This window comes from Neoarius graeffei, chromosome 11 (assembly GCF_027579695.1).
Source record: "Neoarius graeffei isolate fNeoGra1 chromosome 11, fNeoGra1.pri, whole genome shotgun sequence".
In the NCBI taxonomy this organism is placed as follows: domain Eukaryota; kingdom Metazoa; phylum Chordata; class Actinopteri; order Siluriformes; family Ariidae; genus Neoarius; species Neoarius graeffei.
Genome location: NC_083579.1, coordinates 60,810,334 through 60,826,314, shown reverse-complemented (window position 1 = coordinate 60,826,314; position 15,981 = coordinate 60,810,334). Strand labels below are relative to the sequence as shown.

Here is a 15,981-nt window from a genome sequence, read left to right as displayed (position 1 = left end):
TTCAACACTGTTGTGGTGGTGATACAAGTTTCCGTGGCCTGCTATTAGAAATGAGTAGGACGTTATAAAATAGAAACATTTTACGTGAAAAGACAGTGTATGACTGTTTCAAAGGTGGCAGCCTGTTATTATACTGCATTTAAAAAGTCACTGATCTACTAAATGTAAAGAGGTACTCAATTATAAATGTATGTCAATAATGGCTGTCTTGGAACCAATGTAATGGTAATAAAATTCACCTTTTTTTTGTGTAAATAGCAATATTTAAAATTGAGAAATTTAAATGGAAAAACAGAAAAATTAAGTCATGATCTTTGAGCCCACTCATCTTGCTATTCTATAAGAGGTTTCTTACACACACATAATTATGTATCACTAAAAATTCTACTTAATAGACTCAGAATTCACAAAAATTAATGTAACCAGCTCTGTACCAATAATCCCAGATACAGCAAAATTGCTGTACACGGAGTATATGACTATGATGCTCTGGAGATATGACTTTGTAGATAAAGTTTAGAGCCACTGGCTTATTCCTCATTAAGTTTACCTATGATCAAATTGTTAAAGCTTAAAGAATTTGTAAAGCTCAAAAATACCTAATGTGCTTAATATGAGCACTAAAAACAAAGCAGAAATGTAAAGTGCAATATCCATCCATCCATTATCTGTAGCTGCTTATCCTGTTCTACAGGGTCGCAGGCAAGCTGGAGCCTATCCCAGCCGACTATGGGTGAGAGGCAGGGTACACCCTGGACAAGTCACCAGGTCATCGCAGGGCTGACACATAGAGACAAACACCCATTTACACCTACGGTCAATTTAGAGCCACCGGTTAACCTAACCTGCATGTCTTTGGACTGTGGGGGAAACCGGAGCACCCGGAGGAAACCCACGCGGACACGGGGAGAACATGCAAACTCCACAAAGAAAGGCTCTCATTGGCCACTGGGCTCGAACCTGGACCTTCTTGCTGTGAGGTGACCGCGCTAACCACTACACCACCGTGCCACCCATGAAGTGCAACATAAAGATGACTAATTATTCCCAGGCCTGATTATGGATTTGGAATCTGTATACACTGTCTCTGAGGGAAATCTCCACTAAAACAAGGAATTATCTCATCTCATCTCATTATCTCTAGCTGCTTTATCCTTCTACAGGGTCGCAAGCAAGCTGGAGCCTATCCCAGCTGACTATGGGCGAAAGGCGGGGTACACCCTGGACAAGTCGCCAGGTCATCACAGGGCTAACACATAGACACAGACAACCATTCACACTCACATTCACACCTACGGTCAATTTAGAGTCACCAGTTAACCTAACCTGCATGTCTTTGGACTGTGGGGGAAACCGGAGCACCCGGAGGAAACCCACGCGGACACGGGGAGAACATGCAAACTCCACAAAGAAAGGCTCTCATTGGCCACTGGGCTCGAACCTGGACCTTCTTGCTGTGAGGTGACCGCGCTAACCACTACACCACCGTGCCACCCATGAAGTGCAACATAAAGATGACTAATTATTCCCAGGCCTGATTATGGATTTGGAATCTGTATACACTGTCTCTGAGGGAAATCTCCACTAAAACAAGGAATTATTTTGTTCTAAAATCACACGTCTGAATGATTGTTTCTAATATGATGGACATTCAGCTGCTTCAGAGTTTAAGATTTGCATTTGTAAAAGATTCCACAGATCACATCTGTTTCACCATACATAAAGCTGCAGTTAAGGCTCAGTTGTTACTGTTGGGCCCTTAAGCAAGCACTTAACCCTCAACTTCTCAGCTTCAATTTAAGTTGCTTTGGTAGGGAATGTGGAAATTGAATAAATGTAAATAAAGTGTAAAAATGTAAACACCACTCAGTTTCAGGGCTTCAATTATAAACTAATTCTCATTGGGCTAAGGTTCACACAGCACATGCAAATTATATCACACTGCCAGGGCTCACTACCAACACACTTGGCAGCCAGGTCTGATTAGCATTTTACGCGTTCTTAAAGCGGATTGCAGTCCAAACGCTCCAAGACATGGACCTACAAGTATGTAACAACACTAAAATATACAACCCCGATTCCAAAAAAGTTGGGACAAAGTACAAATTGTAAATAAAAACAGAATGCAATGATGTGGAAGTTTCAAAATTCCATATTTTATTCAGAATAGAACATAGATGACAGATCAACTGTTTAAACTGAGAAAATGTATCATTTAAAGAGAAAAATTAGGTGATTTTAAATTTCATGACAACACATCTCAAAAAAGTTGGGACAAGGCCATGTTTACCACTGTGAGACATCCCCTTTTCTCTTTACAACAGTCTGTAAACGTCTGGGGACTGAGGAGACAAGTTGCTCAAGTTTAGGGATAGGAATGTTAACCCATTCTTGTCTAATGTAGGATTCTAGTTGCTCAACTGTCTTAGGTCTTTTTTATCGTATCTTCCATTTTATGATGCGCCAAATGTTTTCTATGGGTGAAAGATCTGGACTGCAGGCTGGCCAGTTCAGTACCCAGACCCTTCTTCTACGCAGCCATGATGCTGTAATTGATGCAGTATGTGGTTTGGCATTGTCATGTTGGAAAATGCAAGGTCTTCCCTGAAAGAGACGTCGTCTGGGTGGGAGCATATCTTGCTCTAGAACTTGGATATACCTTTCAGCATTGATTGTGTCTTTCCAGATGTGTAAGCTGCCCATGCCACACGCACTAATGCAACCCCATACCATCAGAGATGCAGGCTTCTGAACTGAGCGCCGATGATAACTTGGGTCGTCCTTCTCCTCTTTAGTCCGAATGACACGGCGTCCCTGATTTCCATAAAGAACTTCAAATTTTGATTCGTCTGACCACAGAACAGTTTTCCACTTTGCCACAGTCCATTTTAAATGAGCCTTGGCCCAGAGAAGACGTCTGCACTTCTGGATCATGTTTAGATACGGCTTCTTCTTTGAACTATAGAGTTTTAGCTGGCAACGGCGGATGGCACGGTGAATTGTGTTCACAGATAATGTTCTCTGGAAATATTCCTGAGCCCATTTTGTGATTTCCAATACAGAAGCATGCCTGTATGTGATGCAGTGCCATCTAAGGGCCCGAAGATCACGGGCACCCAGTATGGTTTTCCGGCCTTGATCCTTACGCACAGAGATTCTTCCAGATTCTCTGAATCTTTTGATGATATTATGCACTGTAGATGATGATATGTTCAAACTCTACAATTTTACACTGTCGAACTCCTTTCTGATATTGCTCCACTATTTGTCGGCGCAGAATTAGGGGGATTGGTGATCCTCTTCCCATCTTTACTTCTGAGAGCTGCTGCCACTCCAAGATGCTCTTTTTATACCCAATCATGTTAATGACCTATTGCCAATTGACCTAATGAGTTGCAATTTGGTCCTCCAGCTGTTCCTTTTTTGTACCTTTAACTTTTCCAGCCTCTTATTGCCCCTGTCCCAACTTTGAGATGTGTTGCTGTCATGAAATTTCAAATGAGCCAATATTTGGCATGAAATTTCAAAATATCTCACTTTCGACATTTGATATGTTGTCTATGTTCTATTGTGAATACAGTATCAGTTTTTGAGATTTGTAAATTATTGCATTCCGTTTTTATTTACAATTTATACTTTGTCCCAACTTTTTTTGGAATCGGGGTTGTACAAGCAATGGATCAAAGTGAATACTCCTGTTATAAATGTAAATGAAACACTATCCCAATTTTGTACCATGTTTACTGATTTAAAAAAAGGACTAATGTGTTTACCTGTGTTCAATTAAACTTTTACTTACTTAATAAATCCTGCACTTTTTCCTGCTTTCCCTGTGGCTGTTTATTTAAACCTTTACAGTCACATTGTCAAATGAGCACATATTAAACACTGCTAAAAAATAAAAACAAAACATGAGAAATCACTTAGTACTGCTTATTAAAATAAACATTTAAAAAAATTACAAAAATGCATTCAAATAGAAGGCTTGATTGCAAAAACATGATCAAGTACACTGGTGACTTAAACATGCATATATTTTTCCTTTCTCCTGAGTATTATTTGTCACCCCAATCTGTCCTGTGTTCCTGATTTGAAAGAACTGTTGGTTTGTCCTAATCTTGGAAGAGGTCTCGGTTTTCTGGTAGAAGGTACAGAAGTGTCGATATCTGCTGATGTGGTTGGTGGAAGATCATAAGGAAGCTCACTTTTCTTCACCCTTTTCTTCTTCTTTTTAATTCTTAAAATAAGATTAAGAAAAAGAACGTCATGCCATGATACTCTTACAGTGCCTTATCAGCTTCTAGAAACGCACAAAAACAATACACAAAAGGTGAATATGAGATAGATAAAGCTCTTTGGGTAAAAATAACACCAAGTGTTTGTTTAAAACATTTAAGGCACTTTTGCCTATGTAAAATTTTCGACTCAGAATAACAAGAGGGCTCTGGAGAAGAATATATTAGAGGTTAGTAGTGAGCAGTACTTGACAGAAGGTGCCTCAGCATCAGTGTCCTGTTCTGAAATGATCTTCAGCTCTCCAGAGGCACTGACAGCTGCAGACAACTGCAGTAGAATGGAACAGAGAGACGTGAAATCAGTGCCTAATCCAAAACACTGTCTGCTCTATTTTCTAACAAACCTAGCTTCCGTCATCAAAACAAATTTGTTAATTATCTTCATCAGTTTTATAAAAGCACAGCATGCATCAAGCTTAGTCCTACAGAATTTGTATGCCTTTTCCATCATGATCATGGTGAAGCAAAGAAGTAGAGACAACACCCTAGATAACACTAAGAACATTATGCACTGTAACATTACATTAAAATCTGGAACTGAAAACAAAACATGGGTGCCTTACCATTTTGAGACCATCTACAGTGGTGGTTGAAAGTTTGTGAACCCTTTAGAATTTTCTATATTTCTGCATAAATATGACCTAAAACATCATCAGATTTTCACACAAGTCCTAAAAGTGGATAAAGAGAACCCAGTTAAACAAAGGAGACAAAAATATTATACTTGGTCATTTATTTATTGAGGAAAATGATCCAATATTACATATCTGTGAGTGGCAAAAGTATGTGAACCTCTAGGATTAGCAGTTAATTTAAAGGTGAAATTAGAGTCAGGTGTTTTCAATCAACGGGATGACAATCAGGTGTGAGTGGGCACTATTTTATTTAAAGAACAGGGATCTATCAAAGTCTGATCTTCACAATACATGCTTGTGGAAGTGTATCATGACACGAACAAAGGAGATTTCTGAGGACCTCAGAAAAAGCATTGTTGATGCTCATCAGGCTGGAAAAGGTTACAAAACCATCTCTAAAGAGTTTGGACTCCACCCATCCACAGTCAGACAGATTGTGTACAAATGGAGGAAATTCAAGACCATTGTGACCCTCCCCAGGAGTGGTGGACCAACAAAGATCACTCCAAGAGCAAGGCGTGCAATAGTTGGCAAGGTCACAAAGGACCCCAGGGTAACTTCTAAGCAACTGAAGGCCTCTCTCACATTGGCTAATGTTAATGTTCATGAGTCCACCATCAGGGGAACACTGAACAACGATGGTGTGCATGGCAGGGTTGCAAGGAGAAAGCCACTGCTCCCCAAAAAGAACATTGCTGCTCATCTGCAGTTTGCTAAAGATCACATGGACAAGCCAGAAGGCTATTGGAAAAATGTTTTGTGGACGGATGAGACCAAAATAGAACTTTTTGGTTTAAATGAGAAGCGTTATGTTTGGAGAAAGGAAAACACTGCATTCCAGCATAAGAACCTTATCCCATCTGTGAAACATGGTGGTGGTAGTATCATGGTTTATGCCTGTTTTGCTGCATCTGGGCCAGGACAGCTTGCCACCATTGATGGAACAATGAATTCTGAATTATACCAGCAAATTCTAAAGGAAAATGTCAGGACATCTGTCCATGAACTGAATCTCAAGAGAAGGCGGGTCATGCAGCAAGACAACGATCCTAAGCACACAAGTCATTCTACCAAAGAATGGTTAAAGAAGAATAAAGTTAATGTTTTGGAATGGCCAAGTCAAAGTCCTGACCTTAATCCAATCGAAATGTTGTGGAAGGACCTGAAGCGAGCAGTTCATGTGAGGAAACCCACCAACATCCCAGAGTTGAAGCTGTTCTGTACAGAGGAATGGGCTAAAATTCCTCCAAGCCGGTGTGCAGGACTGATCAACAGTTACTGGAAACGTTTGGTTGCAGTTATTGCTGCACAAGGGGGTCACAGCAGATACTGAAAGCAAAGGTTCACATACTTTTGCCACTCACAGATATGTAATATTGGATCATTTTCCTCAATAAATAAATGACCAAGTATAATATTTTTGTCTCTTTTGTTTAACTGGGTTCTCTTTATCTACTTTTAGGACTTGTGTGAAAATCTGATGATGTTTTAGGTCATATTTAGGCAGAAATGTACAAAATTCTTAAGGGTTCACAAGCTTTCAAGCACCACTGTACGTACTTAGCACATATTTCCTGGGGGGGGGATATCAACTGAGGTCATGAATGCATAGAAAATGCCAAGTAGTATTTCATGGCACAACTGAGTGAGATCACAACATCAGTGCATCTCTTACACTACCTTTGTAGCTGTGACTTCGTTAACTCCTTCACTGATTTGCTGTGAGGGTCCAGGTTGAGCCTCTATAGCCCATGAGAGCTCTTCATCAAATCCCTCTGTGTGGGCAAAAAGATAAAACTTATTTACAGCACTACATGGAATTAATCTGATGCTCATCCGTTACCAAAAGTGCTCTACACACTTTCATCAGCCACATAGGCAGCTGGGAAGTAGCCCCGGTGTCCGCTGGCTAAGCAGCCAAACCACCAGTTGTCATTATCTTTGTGCAGCACATGGATTACATCACCACGGCGTAACATCAGCTCATCAGAGCGATTGGCATTGTAGTCATATAGAGTCACAACCTGGAAGACAATTCACAGAGGCTCAACCTTGAACATACTGTAACTACAGTCTAGCTCAGCTAAGTATTTGTACACTTGAGTAGAAATAGAATTGTAAATAGAAAACTTTAAAGGTAGACTGCCTTTCAGATTTTAAGTGTAGGTCATAAAAAGAATTTTTCCTGACACCAAATTATTTTTGTTTAGTGGTCCGAAAGCTACTCAATTCGAATCACAGACTTCCAATTTTATTAGTTGTTTTTTTTTTTAACAGAACAATGAATGAATTTAGGGCCATGTGGCCCTAAATTCTCCGCTATTTTTTCTTGCTTCACTATGAGCCAATTCAAGATACTAGGTCATGCATCACGTGGTGGACTTTCCCCGTCCGCACAAGGCATTGTGGGATACAAATTTGAAACAGGAGAGAAAAATGGAGGACGCAAATGAAACTTGAAAGACCGACTACAGTAACGGAAAGTGAGAAGAAAAGATGTTATGTTGCAAAGGAAAGGAAACGCAGGACCAAACTAATAAATATCGGCGGTCAGCGAGCACCTCGGTGTGATCAGCTGTTCGTTTAGCGACAGAATGATGTAACTGTCAGTGCACGGTCAAGGTAAACCTGTAGATGGCAGTAATGCAACACCGTGGATGCCAGCTGCCGTAAAACCCAAAAGAAGAAGAAGAAGGGTAACCCTGAGTCTGCGCACATGGACTTCCTCTGTCTGCTTGACTGCGCGAAGCGAGCGATGTCGTGCACATTATTTGCTCGGAAATCCCTTCAAATTAAATCACTTCCCAGCCACAGAATGGTCTGATATTTTGTGAGATATTACAGAAATAAATACATCACAATGACCAAATTTCAGAGGGAACTAAATTTCGCCGATTTTATGAAATCGAAAGGCCGTCTAGCTTTAATGAAGATATCACAATCATAGCATGAGATGAGAAGTACTGTCTGCTGGACTTGTTCCACATCAGTCTCAACTTGTAATGAAAATTCATGATCTGGTAGACTCTAGGGAAATTCACACAATCTGTTGTTAATAATATGAACAGAATGTACTTTATTCAAAGCACAATTAACAGTTACAAGTCACTCAAACCAGAAAATGATTCTCACCCTTTGCTTTAGTGATGGCGTTCTTCGAATGGGGTGACCAAAAGCGGTGGAGCCAACTGTGTGAAGGGAAAATACTTTCTGAAAAAAAGAAGCTATGTCCCAGAGCACACAAACCTAAACATTTCATGAGCATGTAGCAGGAGAGCACTGTATGGTAAGGCTATTAGTAAACCTTTGACGGCTTTTACGTACATGTTTGTGAGCTGAGCGTGGCCTGAGGAATTAATTGAGCACCAAGTGAGCTGGACAGCTGCAGATTGGAGTGAGGAGAAAGCAGAGATGGAGGAGGGAGAGAAGTATGAAAACCCTGAAACACAGTAAAACAAGTTTCTAGCTATAGTCCCATTTCATTAAATTACTATGTACGTTGAATGCTGTTGTCTGTTGTTTTTCGTAATGATACATTTTTTTTCGCGGTCCGGTTTCCATCAAATCCCGCGCTCTGATTGGCTGGCGAGCAGGTCCATATCCTACGGACCCCGGTTACGGACCTCTGGCGACTCGCTTGTTCACAACAACAACAAACATGGTAGCAATTTTTTTTTTTTAGATATTTTTTGGGCTTTTTTCACCTTTATTGGACAGGACAGTGTAGAGACAGGAAATGAGCGGGAGAGAGACGGGGAGGGATCGGGAAATGACCTCGGGTCGGAATCAAACACAGGTCCCCGGATTTATGGTATGGCGCCTTATCCACCTGAGCCACGACGCCCCCACATAGTAGCAATTTTTGTCAACATTATCTTTATCAGATTTATTTATAAGATTTTTATCAAAAATCTTATACATTTTTGCCAGCATTTCTCAGCATAATAGCATTAATTTTACATCATGGATAGCGATAATGACAGTCTTCACAGGGAAAGCGAGTTTTACTACTCTGAGGAAGAAGAAATAAAAGAAAAACATTTCAGGAGAAAGCTAAAATCCTGTAACTGTTGCTAACGCCGAGCAAAAAACATGGCTGAATCCTGAATGACTCAAATTTGTATAAATAGGGGACTACATAGGCGGCAAAATGTAGTTTTTTCCTGCCATGGAAGTGCACTTGTATACTGAGGAGGAAGCCATTTGCATTACAGCCGTGAATGAGGATTTAAAATGGCGGCTTGGCTCGGCTTTCCCTTTCAGGTGCTCTCGTTTTCTGTTAGAATTTGGTAAAGAAAAAAATAAATACATTATTTACCAGCTTAAGGTCGGTCCGTATGGTGAAATACCGTGACCTCGGCCTTGAATACTGACCTCAGCCCACAGGGCTTCGGTCAGTACTTTTAAGACCTCGGTCACGGTATTTCACGATACGGACCTCCCACCTGGTAAATAACATATATATATCACAGCTACTTGCCTCTTGGGATAAGCCTCTCCCCAACTGAGACATGCTTCCTTCAATTAAAAGAAAAGCAGTGTGTGTTAATTAAAATGAGTTTCAAACAAAATATAAAATTATTTATATTTCAGTAACTGGATCCTGTACAAACAGCACAACTACTCACCCTGATCGTAGATGTATTCTGTGCCAGAGGTATTTCGATGTGGCTCCTGAAACAAAAATATTTTCTTACAACAACTATATAATTAATTAAGACAGAGTTCAGAGAATGGTAGTTTAGATCAGTGGTTTTCAAAGTGGGGGCGCTAGGGGGGCCTCAGAAAGTTGGAGGGACGATAACAAAAAATTGTGGAAAAAAATATACTTTTTTAAAATAATTATTATTAAATATATTGTAATTAGTTTTTTAATCATTATTATAAAATATAATTATTAATAATAATACATCATATCGAAACGTTGTTTGCCATGCTCATCTCTCCGATTGCCTGTGATGTTGCGGTTTGCGCCATTTATCAAGCTGCTTTGCTCCTCAAGCTAGAGTATTGCTAGTGCAAAATGGACAGGTTTTTGAAGAAGAGACCGAAGGAACAAACCAACAGCCCTGCTGTGGAGAACACTGCTGCTGCTGCAAAAAAAAACTAAGAAGTCCTGGCCAACCAAAATCCGAAAATATGAGGCAGCATACATTAAGTATGGCTTTACAGCCATACAGAAAAATGGCCATGACTGCCCGAAATGCGTCCTCTGTCTGGAGACCCTGTCAAACGAGTGCTTAAAACCTTCGAAACTTCAGCGTCACTTGGTACAAAAACATCCGACAGATGCCGAAAAAACAGATTTCTTCAGACGCAAAGAAGAGCATTTGGTCAGGCAATCTGCTGCATTCGCCCAGCAAGCTACTGTCCCCGAGCGGGCCCTGAAGGCATCATTTTTAGCCTCGTACCACATTGCTTGTGCTAAAAAACCTCACTCAATTGGAGAAGATTTGATTTTACCAGCCACCAAAGACATTGTCCGAGAATTGCTTGGTGAGGATGCTGCCAAAAAAAAAATCGATGCTGTCCCACTCTCTGATAACACCGTGAACCGACAGATTGGTGACATGGCTCAAGACGTATCTGCTCAGCTGTTGGAGCAGGTGAGAGCCAGCGAATACTTCGCACTTCAGCTGGATGAGAGCACAGATTTATCCAATGAGGCCCAACTGCTTGTGTACATCAGATTTATTTCACAGGAAAGATTTGTGGAGGAAATACTATTTTGTAAAGCACTTGAAAGAAGAACTACTGGGAAAGACATTTTTCAAGTTTTGGACGATTACATCGAGTCCCTCGATGTAATGTAATGATTACAACGGATTGGACTGGACCCGTTGTGTGGGGGTGTGTTCGGACGGAGCCGCGGCAATGACCGGGAAGATCAGTGGAGTGACCGCTCTCATTAAGCAGAAGGCCCCGCATGTAGTGGCCACACACTGCATGCTCCATCGCGAGGCACTGGTCGCAAAAAGGATGGATAACGAGTTGAATCAGGTACTACAGGAGGCTATACAGTTTATTGTTCAGTGCGAAAATATTTGTGTTGAAAACATGTTAGTTAATAATATTCTTATGCTAAACAAATGTAACAATTATTAACTACTGAATAAAAGTAAGAGAAAACATTCTAAAAGTTGATGTTTCTTTACATATTTTGTAGCATTGTCTGTGGGTTTGCAAAGGGGGTCCCCGGCCAGAAGCTAATGCTGTTTGGAGGGCCTTGGCATGGAAAAGTTTGGGAACCCCTGGTTTAGATTAAAGTATGTTAGCTGAAGAAACTGTGTGTGCATCCTAGACTACTTCAAATTACTATCTGCATACGTAAACCTTTCATGTTCTCACCAGGACGGAGTCTAATTTCTGTTTAACTCGCTGCATCTTGAGGGACATGCGAGCAGCACTGGCAAATCGGTCCATTCCAGAAGCTGAAGTGTCCTGAAACGCAAGGATCTTGGTCGGATTCCTCAACGTTTTACTGACAGCAGTATCAGATCTGTTCAGCACCCTCATACTCTCCAGCTCCAACTGAGTAACTAACAACAAACAGGAGAATTAGTTGATGCTTTTGCTTTTCTTTTGTATGCAACATACTACAGTGACAAGTGTTAAAGGTGGGATCTTCGAGTTCATGAATTCAGAGCACAGGCAGTTTATTAAAGTTCTCTTCACACTACAGCTGTCAGTACAATATGTTCAGAGGAAAATGCTCTTTAAAACCAACTAATCTACCCAATTAGAACAAGAACGTGTCTCTTCCTGCATATCAATAACATTGCCTGTGATTTCAGAAAGCATGGCTTTGAATGGAACACTGAAGACCTGCATTTGTTTGAATATTATTCATTTACTGCAGAGTTCTCCAGAAAATCTGAAGTAGGTGGCTTTGGAATTTGCAGCGGACACGCCCCGCCCCCCAGAAAATTTTGAAATTTACATGTCTTCTGGTGCATTCTCAGCTAATAAACGCTAACCATTTCTCTCCAGACGTAGCATGTGCGCTTAGCTTTCTCAGTTACCCTCCGTAGTATGCTGCCTGGCTCTGTAACATAACTACATACGCTACAGCGTGGTCACGTGGTCCGGCTCAGCCAGTCAGAGCTTGAGAAATCGATCAACAAATATGGCGTCGCTTCTGGTCATGATAGACCTGAATCAAAGACAATTTCATAATGAAATAATCGGATCTGCAGCAAATTATGGGCAGCGAAGACAATATAAAATCACTTGAACATTGAAAGACAAAGTTTTTTTTTGTTGTTGTTGTTTTTTCCTGGGATTGAGTAGCCGGCGCAGACTGTCTGTGTAGGCAGAGAAAACCACCGGTCACCGGTGCCTGTGGACATCTCTAAATTTACTCATGCATGTTCAGTAAACACTTTATCCTGGTCAGGGTCATAGTAAATTCAGAGTCTCTCTCAGGAATACTGAACAGGGGGCGTCGTGGCTCAGGTGGTTAAGGCGCCATACCATGAATGCGGGCGACCCGGGTTCGATTCCGGCCCGAGGTCATTTCCCGATCCCTTCCCGTCTCTCTCTCCCCTGCTCATTTCCTGTCTCTACACTGTCCTATCCAATAAAGGTGCAAAAAGCCCAAAAAAATATCTTTAAAAAAAAAAAGGAATACTGAACAAAGAGAAGCAGAGCTGAATGACTCACCAGTACATCTTAAGTCAAATCAAGTTTATTTTTATAGCACTTTTAACCATAGACATTGTCGCAAAGCAGCTTTACAGAACTTGGGCCCTAATACATCTTAGGGCACCACACACAAATACTGTGCTTTTTCATACCCGGGGCAATTTACAGGTAGTCGTCGACTTACGACCTGTGCGACTTACGACCGTCTGGTTATGACTGGCAAGTGTTTCCCAGCTGAGCATATGACAGTTTCCACCCCAGCTCCCGGCAGCGCCCAGCATCCAGCCAGTGTTGCCAGATACTGCTGACGGTTTCCAGCTCAAAATATGTTCAAAACCCGCCAAAATGCACTTAAAACCACCCAATCTGGCAACACTGCATCCAGCCTCTTCTCTTATGTGTGCAGTGTTTCGCTGGACAAACAACAAGCGAGCTACAGTGCGCGTACGGCTTAACCAGATCTTGTGCTATAACGTGCGGAGCTGGTAATCAAAGTTACTTTCACTTTTCTGTTCTGTTACACTGTTCTGTGTCCAATGTCCAAAATGAAAAGTTAGTTTTCAACTGTTCAGCTAAAAAAAATGTAATTAAAACGATTGTGTTGTTGAAATGATGTGTTTGCAATTTATTTATAATCAAAAACTGATACAGGTGGATGAAAGAGTGATAGTGTGGTAAAAAAGTACTATACTAGTACTACTGAGTGATAAGAAGTCCTAGTGAATGCTTGATAAGTAGACAATAATAAATAATTAGGTGTATTTTTCAGTGTGCGCTGTGCACACTGAAAAATACTATTCAATCCCTACATCCCTACTATTTCTATTTAATCCCTACATCTCTGCTACTTCTATTCAATCCTTACATCCCCACTATTTCTATTCAATCCTTACATCCATACTATTTCATTTTTTGTGAACAACTGTTTTATTGAAATTATAATTTCACCCAACAAGGTCAAACAGGGGCGGCACGGTGGTGTAGTGGTTAGCGCTGTCGCCTCACAGCAAGAAGGTTCGGGTTCGAGCCCCATGGCTGGCGAGGGCCTTTCTGTGCAGAGTTTGCATGTTCTCCCCGTGTCCGCGTGGGTTTCCTCCGGGTGCTCCGGTTTCCCCCACAGTCCAAAGACATGCAGGTTAGGTTAACTGGTGTCTCTAAATTGACTGTAGGTGTGAATGTGAGTGTGAATGGTTGTCTGTGTCTATGTGTCAGCCCTGTGATGACCTGGCGACTTGTCCAGGGTGTACCCCGCCTTTCGCCCGTAGTCAGCTGGGATAGGCTCCAGCTCGCCTGCGACCCTGTAGAACAGGATAAAGCGGCTAGAGATAATGAGATGAGATCACAATATACTTATGTTCATTTAACATAGACTGACTTACGACCAGATCGGTTTACGACCGGTCAGTCGTAACCAAACGCAGTCGTAAGTCGACAACTACCTGTACTTCCAACTCACAGGGACTGTGTGCATAGTTGTGTTTATGGAGTACTGATTATAGGGACAATTGCACCAAAAGACAATAACTTAGCTTAAATTATAAAAAGCCTTTTGCACTATTACCTAAAGACATATGCAAACTCACCTTTTCGGTCAAACACATATAACTGAATCGGCTGATTTTGCCCAAAGGCACAGAAAGCCACCAAGTGTTCATGGGGATGGAAAGCCACTCCACGGAGTGCAGTTGGATAACACAGCTCTGAGTACACAGCCACTTGATCACCTGCATTTGATTAGAGAACACACACGCGCACGCACACACACACCTTCACTGACAGGTTTTGCAAGAGCAAACAGAAAGCAGTGTCTTATCTCCAAAGGACCAGGAAAGCTACAGGTTTTCATTTCAGGTACGCATAAATCAGGTTTCCTCTTATTCAAAAAAGAAGAAGTGGTGAGGACAGATGTGGTCAGCTTGGCTGGAATGAAAGCCTGCAGCCATATTGGGCACTTTCAAATGCAGTATGTTGGTCTATCCTTGGAAGAAATAACATTTGTCTTACGTTAAACAAATAAAGAAAAAGCTACGTGAATGGTATTAAGTTCTGAACATAAATAATCGCGCAAATGACATTTACAAACCTTAAAACCTTCACTAAATCAAGCTTTGCATAAAGCTCTCAGGTCATAATCCTGTCTGCTCTTCAATTTCAGCTCTATGTTTATTTAGGAAAATCATGCTGGCCTGCTCAAAGGACTTTATATCGTTATATGCTGACAAGAGGTGCATACCAGTTTCAGCATTCCACACGTAGGCAAATCCATCCTCACTGCCTGAGAAGATGAAGTTTCCGCACGGGGTGAAGGTGCTGTTGATCCTCTCCCTGTAGTTTGTGGCACCTATATATTTCTTTATAGCAAAGCTGTAATAAAAATACAAAAAGACACAAATCAATAAAATTTGACAAAAATTCCCTGCCTATACCACACGTTTAAATATACATACAGGTGACAAAGTAAAGGGGGGGGGGGGGGGGGGGGGGGGGGAATGGCATTTCTGTTATGTTGTGGGTCTTTTTCTATTTTGTTGGCATGGTTTGAGCCTTACAGGGAAGGGTCACTGCAAATCAATACCAAGTTATTCTGACTGATCATGTTTATCCTGGGATGAAGCATTTCTATCCTGATAGGAGTGGTCTCTTCCAGGATGATGATCACAGGGTGCGAGGGCTCACTGAATGGTTTGAAGAAATTGTGGAAATCGAATGCTGTGGCCTTCAGTCATGATCTCTCAACCCAATCTGAACACCTGTGGGAGATTTTGGTGTTCTCCATGCCCATTATCAAAACACCAATTGACAGAATTTATTAAGGAAAAAAGATTTTCATCCCATCAGTACAGTTCAACAGACTTGTAGAATCTACAGTACAGGGCTCTCCATGTTTTAAAAATAAAAGGTGGTGGCAGGGGTTTGGGGGCCGCCTAGGCCCCCAACGGGATCCAGGGGAGGAGCACCGTTGGGGGGACAAAGTCCCCCTGAAGCTGACGGACTTTGGGCTTTTTTTGACAGTGAAACTGACCAATAAATGGATAGAAATACTAAATCCATCCATCCCTTCCATCCATTATCTGTAGCCGCTTATCCTGTCCTACAGGGTCGCAGGCAAGCTGGAGCCTATCCCAGCTGACTCTGGGCGAGAGGCGGGGTACACCCTGGACAAGTCGCCAGGTTATCGCAGGGCTGACACAGACAACCATTCACACTCATATTCACACCTACGGTCAATTTAGAGTCACCATTTAACCTAACCTGCATGTCTTTGGACTGTGGGGAAAACCGGAGCACCCGGAGGAAACCCACACGGACACGGGGAGAACATGCAAACCCCACACAGAAAGGCCCTCGCCGGCCACTGGGCTCGAACCCAGGACCTTCTTGCTGTGAGGTGACAGTGCTAACCACTA

The 15,981-nt window shown here is 41.7% G+C and overlaps 1 protein-coding gene across 5 annotated transcripts in view; it reads right to left on the bottom strand.

The window, feature by feature from the left end:
• Positions 1-3,625: 3,625 nt before the first annotated feature.
• ahi1 (Abelson helper integration site 1) overlaps positions 3,626-15,981 on the bottom strand; it is a 33,562-nt gene continuing 21,206 nt past the window's right edge. For 4 of the 5 annotated variants that reach the window (XM_060934440.1, XM_060934442.1, XM_060934439.1 and 1 more), the window contains 12 exons: positions 14,808-14,938; positions 14,158-14,298; positions 11,279-11,469; positions 9,559-9,604; positions 9,411-9,448; positions 8,255-8,369; positions 8,063-8,118; positions 7,895-7,957; positions 6,792-6,954; positions 6,611-6,705; positions 4,484-4,563; positions 3,626-4,237 (listed from right to left, as the gene is read on the bottom strand). In XM_060934440.1, coding sequence (XP_060790423.1) covers positions 4,063-4,237; positions 4,484-4,563; positions 6,611-6,705; positions 6,792-6,954; positions 7,895-7,957; positions 8,063-8,118; positions 8,255-8,369; positions 9,411-9,448; positions 9,559-9,604; positions 11,279-11,469; positions 14,158-14,298; positions 14,808-14,938 — 1,294 coding nt within the window. In that variant the 3' untranslated portion in view covers positions 3,626-4,062. The remainder of the gene's footprint in view (positions 4,238-4,483; positions 4,564-6,610; positions 6,706-6,791; positions 6,955-7,894; positions 7,958-8,062; positions 8,119-8,254; positions 8,370-9,410; positions 9,449-9,558; positions 9,605-11,278; positions 11,470-14,157; positions 14,299-14,807; positions 14,939-15,981) is intronic. The other variant, XM_060934443.1, reaches the window with a different exon arrangement.